The 11,478-nt window shown below is 59.9% G+C and overlaps 1 protein-coding gene across 1 annotated transcript; it reads left to right on the forward strand.

Moving 5' to 3' along the window:
* Positions 1-7,413: 7,413 nt before the first annotated feature.
* ZBTB7A (zinc finger and BTB domain containing 7A) lies at positions 7,414-11,296 on the forward strand. The gene is made up of 2 exons (XM_003208187.4): positions 7,414-8,949; positions 10,838-11,296. The coding sequence occupies exons 1-2, from the start codon at positions 7,757-7,759 to the stop codon at positions 11,283-11,285; spliced, it is 1,641 nt and encodes a 546-aa protein (XP_003208235.1). The 5' UTR covers positions 7,414-7,756; the 3' UTR covers positions 11,286-11,296.
* The last annotated feature ends 182 nt before the right edge of the window (positions 11,297-11,478 follow it).

An 11,478-nucleotide genomic window follows, 5' to 3' on the forward strand; every position in this document is an offset into this window, starting at 1 on the left:
TCCACTCGGGTTCCGTCCCCTCCTTCTGCCTCCCTCCGGTGCCCACCTCCCTGCGTTCTGCCCTCGGTTCGTGCGGGGCTGAGGGCCGCCGGCCCGGCTGTGTGCGGGGCTGTGGCTGTGGCTGTGGCTGTGGCTGTGGCTGTGGCTGTGACTGTGACACTGACACTGAGCTGCTGCTGAGGCCTCGATGCTCTGAGCCCACCGCCGGGCCTCGAGGCTGAGCCCGGAGCTCCATCACCCTCATGTAGGGCCGAAGGTTACTGCTGCCTTCTGCAGAAGAAAACCCCGGGCTGGGGGTGCCGGTGGGGCTGCCCGTGCTTTGGATGGAGGAGCTGCTGGGAAAGGCAGCTGGTGCCGGCCGGGCTGCGCGGATCTCCCATCGCTGCCCTCATTCACGTGCTCAGCCTGCGGTCACTGATGCGGTCCTGCTTCCCACGGGGCACGGCTCGGCTCCTTGCAGTTCAGCTTTGCTGCTGCTCTCAGTTTGCTGCTCTCTCTGCTTTTCATCATCCCGACTCTCCGGACCGCAGCTCGTGATACAAGTGCTTTACAGACTGCCGTGCAGGAGGCCTCAGCCCAGAGGGATTTAAAGGGAGGTCGTCCCAGCGTTGCAGAAAGGTTGCTGGTGTCGCTTTTGTTGTTACTTCGTTAAAGGAAACGTCGTTGTTTCTTGAGGTCCTGATGGAGAACTGCACTGTCCGGGCAACCGAGGTGGTTTCTCAGGCAGAGGGATGGGCTGGCCTGGGAATTGTGAGGCTTGCTGGAGATAATGCCTTTCAACCACTCTTCCAAAGCAATAAAGTGAGAGAAATGGAGCGGTTCATTAGACAGGAGCCGTTCTCGTTTAATATTCATTGTGGCCCCTGTTCTGGCTTGTCCTGGGGAGGGAGGCAGCGAGGAGGAGCCCAAACGTGGCTGAGATGGTGGGATTTTTCCACCAAGCCTTCAATGTGTCAGCAGTTCGGGGGGAGTTTGTGGGGCGAGGGCTGAACCCGGTGGTGAGCGAAAGTTGCTCTTCGTTGCCCGCCGCTCTGCTGACTCTCATCCCACCTTTAATTTAATTGTGTTCTTGTCTTTCTGCTCTCCTCGCTGTGTTCTGGCCCTGGGAATGGTGGTCTGTGGCCACACAGGGAATGGGTGCCCGAATTTCCTCACCTCTGCATGAGACAGAGCCGAAATGTTCCGAGCTGTGGCTTTATCTTGATTAAAACTGACACTCGAGGGCTTTTTCCCAGTCTCAGGATGCTGCGTTTATTGAAAGAGAAGACTTCTGTGACAATTAGACACCTACTTGTTATCTGGCTTAGCCAAAGCAATAAACAGCCACTCTTAACTCTGCTCTCCACCAGCCCTAACCTCAAGTGGAAGGGACCGGTTTCAATCTGTAATTAAAACCCTTTTGATGAACTCAATTCAAGGAGAGGTAGCAAGTCGCTGTCTGGGCTGCTCTCCCTGTGCCCCTCTCTGGTTGGGAGCGGGGTGGTTTTATGGCTCCGTTCCATACCTGGGAACGATGGGGACGTGGGGCAGAAGGAAATGGGGTCAGCCGTGCTGCTGCTGAAGCACACGGGGTGTTTGGCTGCTGCTCCTCCAGCTCTGGAGCCGTATCATCTTCCCTCTGTGCGTCGTTTCAGTTTCCCTGCCTGGCTCTCGGGGCAGAGCCTGCGTGCAGCTCTCATGGCACGGCTGCTGTGGGTGCTGGAGGCAGCCCTGAGCTGCGGCTCTGTGCTGCGTGAGGGGCTCAGAAAACCTTTGGTGGGCCGTGGGGGAGGCAGCCGGCTGCGTGTGGAAGGGATTGGCGTCCTCACTTAATGTGACAAGGCGTGAGAAACTGGAAACGGGCGCGAGCTGCCCTGCGCTGCAGGTGGGAGCCAAGGGCACGTTGGTGAGATGCACTGCAGATCCCCGGGCACGGCAGCTTCGCTTCGAGGCCCTCCCCCTTAGAAATGCATGGAGGCGTGCAGTGCTGCTGGGTGCAGCCCCCTGCCAGTGGGCTCACTCACTGCAGCGCCTATAGCAGGACTTCTCCTGCTGTGGGGCTCAGGGCGCAGCTCCCTGCTGGGGCTCCCGCTGCCGAGCAGTTGGGATGTTCACCTGCTGCCCCTCTGCCACCACCTGAAGCCCTCTCCACCTTCACCCCACAGCCACACTGCTGCACTCCACACATCCCGCTGCCAAACTCAAGCTGTGCACTGACGAGCGCTCTTATTTCCCCCCTACAGATTTCCCCATTGGCAAACTGCAAAGCATCGAGTCCATCTCCGGGTTGTTTTATGCCCTGCTTGGTTTGTTTGCTCAATGCCTCCCCAGCACAGAGCTGGGCCGGTGCCGAGCGTGGGCTTGTAGCTACAGGTTGTGGCTCCAGGAGCCTCGTGCCCCAACAGGCAGCCGTGTGTGCATGGTACCAGCGCGGCGTTCCTCCCTCCGAACCCACGCTGCCCTCTCGTGTGCCGAGGGAAGGAGCACAGCGTCGTGGAACACACTGGAACAGGTTGCCCAAGGAGGCTGTGGATGCCCCATCCCTGCAGGCATTCAAGGCCAGGCTGGATGTGGCTCTGGGCAGCCTGGGCTGCTGGTTGACGACCTGCACACAGCAGGGGGTTGGAACTGGATGTGAGCCTTTGCAACCCAGGCCATTCTGTGACTCTATGGCAGGGGGTTGGGGACTGTGAGAATTGCAGCAGTGCAGAGATGCTCTGTTCCACCCCTTTGCATGCCTCATCCCTCAGCAGGGCTTAATGCTGGGGGATGTTTCGGTTCTTTTTTTCGGGGCTGCAGTACTGCCCATGTGTTCTCCAGCACCCCCAGCTTGGTGGGGCTCCTGAGCTCACAGAGAAACCTTCCCCTCCCCGTGTTGCCCAGCACTTCCAGGAGCTGCTGCTTCTTTGGGCAGCATTGAAACTAACTCCGCTTTCGTGTTTTGTTTTATTTTTTCCTCTCTTTGAACACCCAGTGCTGTCAGGTCCTCCTCAGCAGGCTGAGGATCTCTCGAAACCCCTCTGTGGTTTTGCAGGGAGCTGACGTGTTGCTGGATGGCAGCAGCAGAGCTCTGTGGGAGAAAACCCATCGTGTGGGCACGCTCAGCTTTGACTTTTTGAGAGAGTTGGGCTCGGCAGCACAGCAAGCAGCTTGCATTAATGCGGGCTGCGCGGCCTTCCTGACCCTGTAAGCTGTGCTCTGGTGTTTTCAGGCAATGGAAGGCAGTGTGTGTGGGCTGCTCGGGCAGCAGGGAGGACTGGGAGCCGTCTGTGTGCCCACAGGGCCGCAGCCTTCGTGGTTGGGCTGGGGGTGGTGGGTGAGAATGGGCTCAGAGCAGGAGATTACGTGGTTACGTGGGGCTCCAGACCTGCTCTGATGGATGCTGTGTCCCATATCAGTGCAGCATTACAGCAGTGCAGGTGATGGAGGCTTTCAGCACGGAATCCCAGAAGCGTGGCGTGGTTTGGGTTGGAAGAAGGAACCTTAAAGCCCACTCAACCCCGATGCTGGGTGCTGTGAGCACCCCTCGAACCCATTCCTACACTGGCTTTAGTGGAGGCACATTCCTACTGGATTAAATACGGTCTCTGATGACAAAGGAGAAAATTGGCAAGGAGGTCTGGGTGGAGCAACCAGTTGAAGCTAACCTTGCAACATAGGAGAAGCGTTAACATGGCCTGGTTGTGGCTGTCAGTGGTGCAAATGGCTGCGTGCTGTGCAAATGGGGCCTGGTGTGGGGGGGCTGGGCTGGAGCCCCGTGGGCCTGGTGGGACCCGGTGATGGGCAGCAGGCCCCACTGTGTCATGGTGCTCTGGGATGGAGCACCCGCTGCTCCCTGTGCGGTGCCAGCGCCTCACCGCCCTCCGAGCAAAGGGTTCCCCAGTGATATCAGCCCCAAATCTGCTCTTGTTTGGGATCCTAAGAGGTGCTGAGCGATTCCCCCTGCTGAAGCGCTGGGCTGTGCCACGGTGGCTCGGTGCTGCTGTGACTTTCCCCATTCTGGTTCTGCTGCTGTTGTGTTGTGCTGTGGGTTGGGGTGGAGGTGCTGAGTGGGATGGCGGGGCCCCATCCTCCCAGGCACTCATCCTTCCCATGCTCATGTGACAGAAGAACCCTCCTCTGTCCCATCCCTTCTGGGCATCACATGGCAAGTACTTTGATCCTAAAGTTTTGGGGGAGAGCAGGAAGCCTTTTTCTTCCCGTGGCAGCATCTCTTACGGCCTCCTGGAGGACTCCCAGCCTGAGACGCGGCCATGGCAGCGCCCAGCTCCAACCACAGCATGTCACATCCATCTCCCACTGCTCCTTCTGCTGGTTTGGAGCCCGTCCCCGTGCCCTGCTCCGTGCAGGCTGACGTGGGGTTCTGCTGCTCTTCTCCCCGCGGTGAGAGCTGGGAGTGTCGAGTTGTAGAACGATTATACACGGCTCTGTTGGGTTTGCCTGAGGTGCAGGGGTTGCTGAATCACACCCCAAACCTGTCTGTCCGGGAGTGGTGAGGCACTGCGTGTGTCACCTGCACGGCTCAGTGCCGGTGGTCGCACACCCACGGCACCCAAACAAGGTGCACCGTTGGGATTTCTGCATCCCGAGGGGTAGACGCAGCTCCTCCAGGCCCAATTAATGCTCTGCCAAAGATATCGGCCCTCTGAGTGAGCACAGGATGCAGCCGCTCTCTGCAAGGAAATGGCTGACAAGGGGGGGCTGCCCCTGCGCTCAGCCCACGGGGAGCAGCTCCCAGCATTGCACGGGGGGTCCTTCCAACGGGAATGAAAACTCAGCTTCTCTGCTATTCGTGGCCGGGGAGGTTCTCCCGATGCTCACTGAGGCTCTGGGTTCCGTCCCTTTCGCTCAGCACGAAGGTCGTGGCTGGGGGATGCTGCTCCGTGCTGAAGGATCCGTGGGGTTCAGGGGGAGTTCCTCGTGCAGGTGTGGAGCAGGGCTGTGCTGGGGCTTCCCCTGCAGGCAGGAGGGAGAGGCAAACCTCCCCGGCAGGTTGGACCTGGCAGCAGTGAGGGCAGTCCTGGCTGCTTTGCCTACCTGGTGCGGGTGTGAGTTTGAGCCACGGAAATGGAGGCTGTAGCTGGGTGGTGGGGCGCAGCAGCTGGCTTGGTTTTGACATCAGGCCACGGGATGTTGGAGCAGGATGACCCCAAAGCTCTGCTCTGGGTGGGCCTGATGGAAGGGGTACCGTGAGAGCAGGGCTGAGGGGAGGCTGGTTGGCTCTGTGCTGTGCCAGCTCGGATCCACTGTGTGATCTGGGAGCTGATGGAAGCCACCATCACCGTGTTCGGCTCCTGAGACAATCTGTCCATCTGGCAATTAAAACTGCGGTGATGAGACCCCATGGAGAGCCAGAGTGCTGGGGAATGAGGGCAGCCGCCTTCAGAACGGGTCGGGGGGGTGGGGGCGGCAGGGGGTGTCTGGCAGCAGCACACAGGGGCAGATTGTCCGTGCAGAGCCTTGTGTGGGACACTGCTCTGATCTCTGCACATCAATGGCTGTATGATCTCGGTCTGTCACGCGTCTCCTCCTGTGCTCTGCCCCAGACGTGCTGCCCGGGTGGGATAGAAGGGATTTCTTGTTGCAGTACTGAAATAGGGGCATTGAGTCGGGGGGCAGTAAAGGGACAAAAAAAGCGTCAGCACCCTTTTGCATGATAACCACACGTTTGTTCCTGTCCAAGCACAGGGTCTTCGCCTCAGGAGCACGCATCTGCTTGGCAGGTCCACATAATTTGGATAGTTTGGCTCTAAACTGCCGACAGCACATTCCTGCTCGGGAGCAGCAGAATTTTAATGGCACCGTGGAGGAGCTGCAGCAGCCTTCACCCCCCCGGCGGGCACAGCCCTGCTTTGCTACCCAGCCCCCCTCCCAAGCTCTGTGCTGGGGGCTGCAGGGTGCTCTGCCTGCAGGTCTGGCCTCGTGGCTGTGAGGAGGAGAGGGCAGCCGGGGTGATGGCTCCCAGAGTGTGCATGGAAAGACAAGGGCTCGCATTGTGTGACCTATAATAGGGGTGAGCTGTTCGTAGGGGGGGAAAAATGCTCATTGGTGGTGAGGGAGAGGGTGATATTTGGGCCTTGGGCAGCAAACCGCTGCCTCTTTTTATTTTGTTCTTTAATAGCAACATTATTGTAGTAATTCTCTCCTGGCACACAGCAGCAGTTGGAGGATGCTGTGATTTGTGGTACGGCGTTGTGCCCCATGTGGGTGCACGGCGGCTGCGGAGCTGTTGTTCTGCCATCGTGTTGGGCTCTGGATGCAGCACAGCCCCATCCTTGGGTCGCATCCCTGCTGGGGAGCTTGGAGGAGAGCTCTGGCATTGCTGCACGGCACCTCTTCCCAGCGGCCGTATTTCAGGCTGGCAGTTCCCCATTGGGTTGCACGGGAGGGCGCAGCGCTGGCAGCCAAAGCGCGGCCACTTTGGGGTGAAATGTGGCACCAGAGACACACAGTCTGGGACAGCAGTGCTCTGTGTGGGGCGGAGGGGGAGGAAGGAGCTGCCTGGGGGTGGAGGGCAGGGGCTGGAGCTCCCCGCCATGATTCTGTGCTTGCGAATGGGCTGCTTGTTGGTCACCTCTCCGTGTGTCACCCAATGCTGTTGGACCCTGAGCACCGCCTCACTGTGCCACGTGCCCAACATTGCCTTCAGCTGTGGTGGTTTTTGGTTCTGGAAAGATGGAAGGCCCCGTGTCATGTCACACATCCTCAGGTCATCGTCCCCAGAAAGGGGCAGGGTGGAGTTTATAGTGCTGCCCGGGAGGGGGGTGTGGGCTCCACCCGGCCTGGCTGCGTTGCCCCCTCCCCATCTCAGCCATCGCATCGCTCCGACCGCAGGCGGGCACACAAAGGCTGTGTTGTGTGAGCAGAATGAGCAGCGACTTCCCCTGCCAGCCCTGGGCGGTCGCGTGACCCCACAGCCGTTCCCACACCGTCTCCCCGCTCCTCCCAACCCCCTGCCCAGCACGGGGGTCACCTCCACAGCGCAGCCCCCAGCCCCGCTCCCGTCGTGTCCCCAGTGCTGGCCGCTGCCACCGCAAAGCCCAGATTCTTCTTGGAGGCGGAGGGGACTCCTCTGAAGCCTGCGGTCTGGATGGGAAGGGGTACAGGAGCGCCAGGGGCTCCTCCCGTTGCAGCTCAAAGCCCTGGTGGCTGAGGTTTGGGGTTCCACTGGACCCCTTGTAGCTCTGGGGTCGGGGGACCCCTCCCCAAACTGCCCTCAGCCCCTGGGCGGCTGTTCCCCCTCCAAGCCAACACCTCTCCTTCTGAATAACCCACAAATCGCCGGCCGTGAGTTTGAATCCCACTCCAGAAGCTCCTTTCTCCTTTGGATCAATAAAGTTCTTTAAAAATCACATTTGTGAGGAGCTCCTCAGAAATTTACCAGCAAGCCTGCAGTGTTTGGCCGTGCGTGTTGGGAAGTGAGCTGGGGAGAAGGATTGCACCCATTTTACAGACCAGAGAGTGTGAGACGTTGGGTTGGCAGGGTTGGCTCCTGCTGTTGGGCTGCGATGTGCCTCACCTTGGGGTGATGGAGAGCATCCCTTGGGGAGCAGCGTGCTGCTGGGTGTGCTCTGGGTTCTTCAGCCGTTGGGTGCCGTATGGTGGACACGGTTTAATGGGGAAATGGTGGTGGTGGTTGGACTGAATGACCGTAGATGAGTGGCCGTATTGTTGATGACGCTACGATTCTACAGACGGAGTGGATCCGTTCCTTTGGCCGTCTTGGAGCATCTGTGAGTCATTGCCTTTCTTCTCTCCGCAGCCTTTCGCATCCACGATGGCGGGCGGCGTGGACGGCCCCATAGGGATCCCATTCCCAGATCACAGCAGCGACATCCTCAGCAGTCTGAACGAGCAGAGAAACAACGGGCTGTTGTGCGACGTGGTCATCTTGGTGGAAGGCCAGGAGTTCCCCACCCACCGATCCGTCCTGGCGGCCTGCAGCCAGTACTTTAAGAAGCTCTTCACCTCAGGGTTAGTGGTGGACCAGCAAAACGTGTATGAGATTGACTTTGTGAGCGCCGACGCCTTGTCGGCTCTGCTGGAGTTCGCCTACACCGCGACCCTTACAGTCAGCACTTCCAACGTCAACGACATCCTCAACGCCGCCAAACTGCTGGAGATCCCGGCGGTGAGGGATGTTTGCACGGATCTCCTGGACAGGAAGATTCTGGCCAAAAATGACCAGATGGATATAGTAGATCAAATTGATCAAAGGAACCATCTCAGAGCAAAAGAGTACCTGGAGTTCTTCCAGAGCAACCCCGTCAACGGCCACCAAGGCAGCTTTCCGTGGACCAACCCGGAGTTGAGAGACCTTCAGAGACTCAACTTCCGAGGCCAAGAGGACGAGGAGGAGCCGGACTGCAACGGCTTGGACTTCTATTCACAAGCCTCCCTCAACGAAAGACCAAAGGCGAATGACTGTGATCCCGACAGCAACCCGGCCATGTGGCTGGACAGAGAGGAGGAGGAGGCGGCGGCCGCCCCTGGCTCCTTGTTCTCACCTTCTCAGAACGGACATTACAGCGGCCGAAGCCTGGGCACGCCAGGAGAAGAGGAGGTGGCTCCCGGGGCCGCCCTGGACCAGCAGGACGCCGGTGACTCCCCCAGCTTCGTCCCTACCGGAGCGGAGACGGAGGATGATGCCAGGGATGTGGACGGGTTGGCTGCCAGCGTGCTGCAGCAGGTGATCAGCTCGGTGGGGAGGCAGCAGCTCGGGGACGACGAGCGGAAGGACGACGACGGAGTCGTGGATTATTACTTGAAATACTTTGGCAGTTCGAACGAGAGCGACGTGTATCCGTCCTGGTCCCAAAAGGTGGAGAAGAAGATCAGGGCAAAAGCATTCCAAAAGTGCCCCATCTGTGCTAAAGTGATCCAGGGGGCTGGCAAGCTGCCGCGCCACATCCGCACCCACACCGGCGAGAAGCCCTACGAGTGCAACATCTGCAACGTGCGCTTCACCAGGTAAGGGATGAGCTGCGTGTGCTGTGATGTGACGGTTCCATCCCAACAGGAAGGCGTTTAGAGGCGTCTCCATCTGGTGATGGAAACGCCGGTGGCCTCGCCGGGTGCTTGGGGATGGGTTTGTGCCCACCTGGCTTCAAACAAACCCCACGGCTCCTCGGGCGTCGCTTCCAGCCAGCAACCAACCTGCTGTGGGATCACTGGGTCAAGGGCTGTGGTTGGGGTTCCTCCGGTTAGCCCAGGCCTTCCAGCACGTCCTCTTTCCACTCCTCACGTCCTCCATCGCCCGGCCGAGGGCGGGGGTTCCGTGCTGTGCCAGGAGATGTGTGGGCTGCAAGGAGGAGCAGCCGAATGGCCCAGCCTGCTCCGCTCTGCTCCGCTCTGCTCTGCTCTGCTCTGCTTGCTGCTCACCTCCTCAACGCCCTGGCAGGACAGAGCTGCTTCCCAGCAGTGTGGGCCATTCCCAGCCCTGCAGACATCGTAGGCTGGAGCGGGTGAGTGCAGGACGTGGGGCTGCTCTCTGAGCCTTCCACCTGCCAGCCTTGTCCCCTCTGCACCCTGAGAGCCATGCGGGGCCGCACCCGGGCGGCCAGGGACCCACGTTTGATAGCTGAGGAATGCAGATAATGCCGGGGCGGGATGCCAGCCCTGCAGCACGGCTCACTGCCCTGCCAACCACCACCGCCCTGCCCACGGCGGGGGGGGCTGGGGGCTGCCTGCACTTTGTGTGCCTGCACCCAGGTTCCGGCTGCCACACCTGAGTAGTTCAAGGTCCTCACGTTCCCCCCCTTCCTCCCCACCCTCGGGTTGTGGCCTCCTGGAAGTGCCACGAGGGCTGGCAGAGCGGGGGCTGTGCCATGGGACAGGGTGGAGTTTGATCGGTGGTGGAGGGGTTTGAGGAGCTGATGGCATTGCTGCTGCAATTCTGTGTGCTGCCCTCACCCCTCTGCCTTCCTCTTCTGCCTTCATCCCACTGCCTCACCTTCCTCACCCTTCTGCCCTCCCCTTACTACCTTCCCCATGGTGTCTTTACCCTTCCACTGACTCCCTGCTGCCCACCAGCTCCCAGGAGGCATTGGCTCATTGCAAGCAGAGATGTGGGTGGAAGCCGTGCCCTCCCCCCAGCCTGAACATGGCCATAACACATCGGGGCCCTGCTGCTTTCAAGCTAAAATACGCCCTCCTGCACTGCCCCCAGCTTGTGGGAGGCTGCATTTGGCCACGCGGAGCCCAGTGGGCGCAGTGTGAGGCAGCCAAGCCCGAGATCATCCGGATTTCCCTTCCAGTGTTGCTCTTCTCCCCTCTCCATTCATCCTTCTCTGTCACGCTGCCTGCTGCAAACCCCCCTCCGCCCTTCGTGGCTCAGGGCTGCGCTGGGAGCAGTGAGCCCTGGCATGGGGCAGGGATGGGGGGCGTGGGGGACATGGAGCTGTGCCCGCCGGGTGGGGAGGGATCACCCACAGCTCTGTGCTGATTTTTGCTTGCTTTGCTTCCTGGTTCCTCTGTGCCCGGATGGGGAGGAGCCGCTCTGCTGATCTTTCAGGAAGGGTTTGATCAGAATTCAACTCGGAAAACCGCGTTGTTTGCTCTCAGCCTGGCCCGACTTCCCAGCTCCTTTTGGGAGCCTCATTAGGACCGGCTGCATCCTCGAGGTTTCCATCCTTCCCTCCGTGCCAGGACACCTCCCGGCCCTGCAGAGCCCTCCGGCTCGGGGTGGGAGGGGGGGCTTCATGCCGACCCCCACTTTGCTACGCTGGCACTGCGCTGCTCGCTGCCTGCTTTCCTCTGGGAAGAAGCAAAGTCCTGACCCTGCGACGGTGAGGATGAGGATGAGGAGGAAGGCCGTCCCCATCCCGCTGACCGCCCCGTGTCCTTTCTCTCCACGCAGGCAGGACAAGCTGAAGGTCCACATGCGGAAACACACGGGGGAGAAGCCCTACTTGTGCCAGCAGTGCGGAGCCGCGTTCGCTCACAACTACGACTTGAAGAACCACATGCGTGTGCACACCGGCCTGCGGCCCTACCAGTGCGACAGCTGCTTCAAGACTTTCGTCCGCTCTGACCACTTGCACAGGCACCTTAAAAAGGATGGCTGCAACGGCATCCCGTCCCGGAGGGGCCGACGGCCGCGGGTGAGAGATGCCGGGGGGCTGCCCACCCCCACGGGAAACCCAGAGGATGGAGGATTTCAAGGAGGTGGGGAGAGTCAGGAATCAGAGGACACCGTGCAGGGGAACGGCCAAGAGCAGCACTTTGAGGATAGTTCTACTACCGAAGCGTCGGGATTGAATGTAGCAGGAGGGTCGGCCGAGGGCAGCGCGCCAGGACTCTCCTAAACCAAAAAAAACAAAACAAAACAACACAAAAAACCAAACCCAACCAACCGACAAACCACCACAAACAACAACAAGAGAGGTGTCACAAAATCTAGTTAGTACTTTTTCCTCCGATTTTCTCTTTTCGAGGTGTTTCTCTCTCCCTTTCCCCTCCCTTCCCTCCACCCCCCCCGCCCTCCTCTCCACCCTCCCC

Source organism: Meleagris gallopavo, chromosome 30 (assembly GCF_000146605.3).
Source record: "Meleagris gallopavo isolate NT-WF06-2002-E0010 breed Aviagen turkey brand Nicholas breeding stock chromosome 30, Turkey_5.1, whole genome shotgun sequence".
In the NCBI taxonomy this organism is placed as follows: Eukaryota; Metazoa; Chordata; class Aves; order Galliformes; family Phasianidae; genus Meleagris; species Meleagris gallopavo.

Excerpts from the sequence above, each read along its gene's own strand:
- ZBTB7A (XM_003208187.4), top strand. The coding sequence starts at position 7,757 with ATGGCGGGCGGCGTGGACGGCCCCATAGGGATCCCATTCCCAGATCAC. Across the intron at positions 8,950-10,837 it reads TGCAACGTGCGCTTCACCAG|GCAGGACAAGCTGAAGGTCC; the intron begins GTAAGGGATGAG and ends CTCTCCACGCAG.